This window comes from Pundamilia nyererei, unplaced genomic scaffold (assembly GCF_000239375.1).
Source record: "Pundamilia nyererei isolate P.nyererei 1_Seehausen unplaced genomic scaffold, PunNye1.0 scaffold00022, whole genome shotgun sequence".
In the NCBI taxonomy this organism is placed as follows: domain Eukaryota; kingdom Metazoa; phylum Chordata; class Actinopteri; order Cichliformes; family Cichlidae; genus Pundamilia; species Pundamilia nyererei.
Window position 1 is genome coordinate 845,402 of NW_005187423.1, and position 978 is coordinate 846,379.

Below are 978 nucleotides of genomic sequence, written 5' to 3' on the forward strand. Positions count from 1 at the left end.
TGATTATTTTTATTCAGTGTAAGTATTGATAGCATAAAGTGCACATCACTGTGGGTCTTTTTGTCTGACAACGTAAAGGAGGTTTTTTGTGATGCTTTTCTAGACGTTACATGACTGAGGTGCATATGAGAGCACAAATATCCGATGCAGTCAAACTGGACATTAAATGGTCTTTAACCTGCCAGCTCTCTAGCACCAAGTCTAAGCGATGTCCTGTTGGATGGGAAAGTAATACAGGTAATTTGGTGGTGAGTTGTGTGTCCTGTCCTCTGCGGGCTCTGCTGTGGCAGCACCCTCGACTGAACCAACGTACCATTCTAACAAATATTAACCCCGCATCATTTCCAGAAATGGGAACCTCGACTAACGTGGGATATCTGCTGCTGTGTGCTGATGGAAAGGCTTTACTGTCTGATTGCTGGTTACCTACTGTTTGTTGTTTTGTTTTCGGGCCACAGAATGCACCAGGTTGAATAAAACCATAATTGTCTTTAAGTTTCCAATATTGACATGAAAAACTTCTCCTGGTCAAGAAAAATAATGGACCTTCAGAGACAGTGTTTTCATGGGGGTAGCGTCTGTGTTTAGAATGAATGTCTGCTTATCTGCAGTAGACTGAAATGGCATACAGATAAGCAGTTGCCACCCCGCCTTGGGGGTTAGTGATTTATTCCAGAATGACAGTGATATTCCCTGCAGGTTTTGGTGGAGGTGGCGCGGAGTCTGGGGGTCAAATGTCATGTGCGAGGGACCATGCTGACTATCGAGGGGCCTCGGTTTTCTTCGCGGGCAGAGAGCCTGATGTTCCGCCAGTGGGGTGCTGACGTCATCAATATGACCACCGTGCCAGAGGCGGTCCTCGCCAAGGAGGCTGGCTTGTGCTATGCCAGCATTGCCATGGCAACAGACTACGACTGTTGGAAGGAGCACGAGGAAGCAGTGAGTGGCGGGCCAGAGGTCCTAACTGTCGTTTTTATT

At 47.1% G+C, this 978-nt stretch overlaps 1 protein-coding gene across 1 annotated transcript in view; it reads left to right on the plus strand.

Moving 5' to 3' along the window:
• Positions 1–978, plus strand: part of mtap (methylthioadenosine phosphorylase) — a 24,834-nt gene that overhangs the window by 18,878 nt on the left and 4,978 nt on the right. Inside the window, exon 6 of the mRNA XM_005726837.1 lies at positions 700–939. Coding sequence (XP_005726894.1) covers positions 700–939 — 240 coding nt within the window. The remainder of the gene's footprint in view (positions 1–699; positions 940–978) is intronic.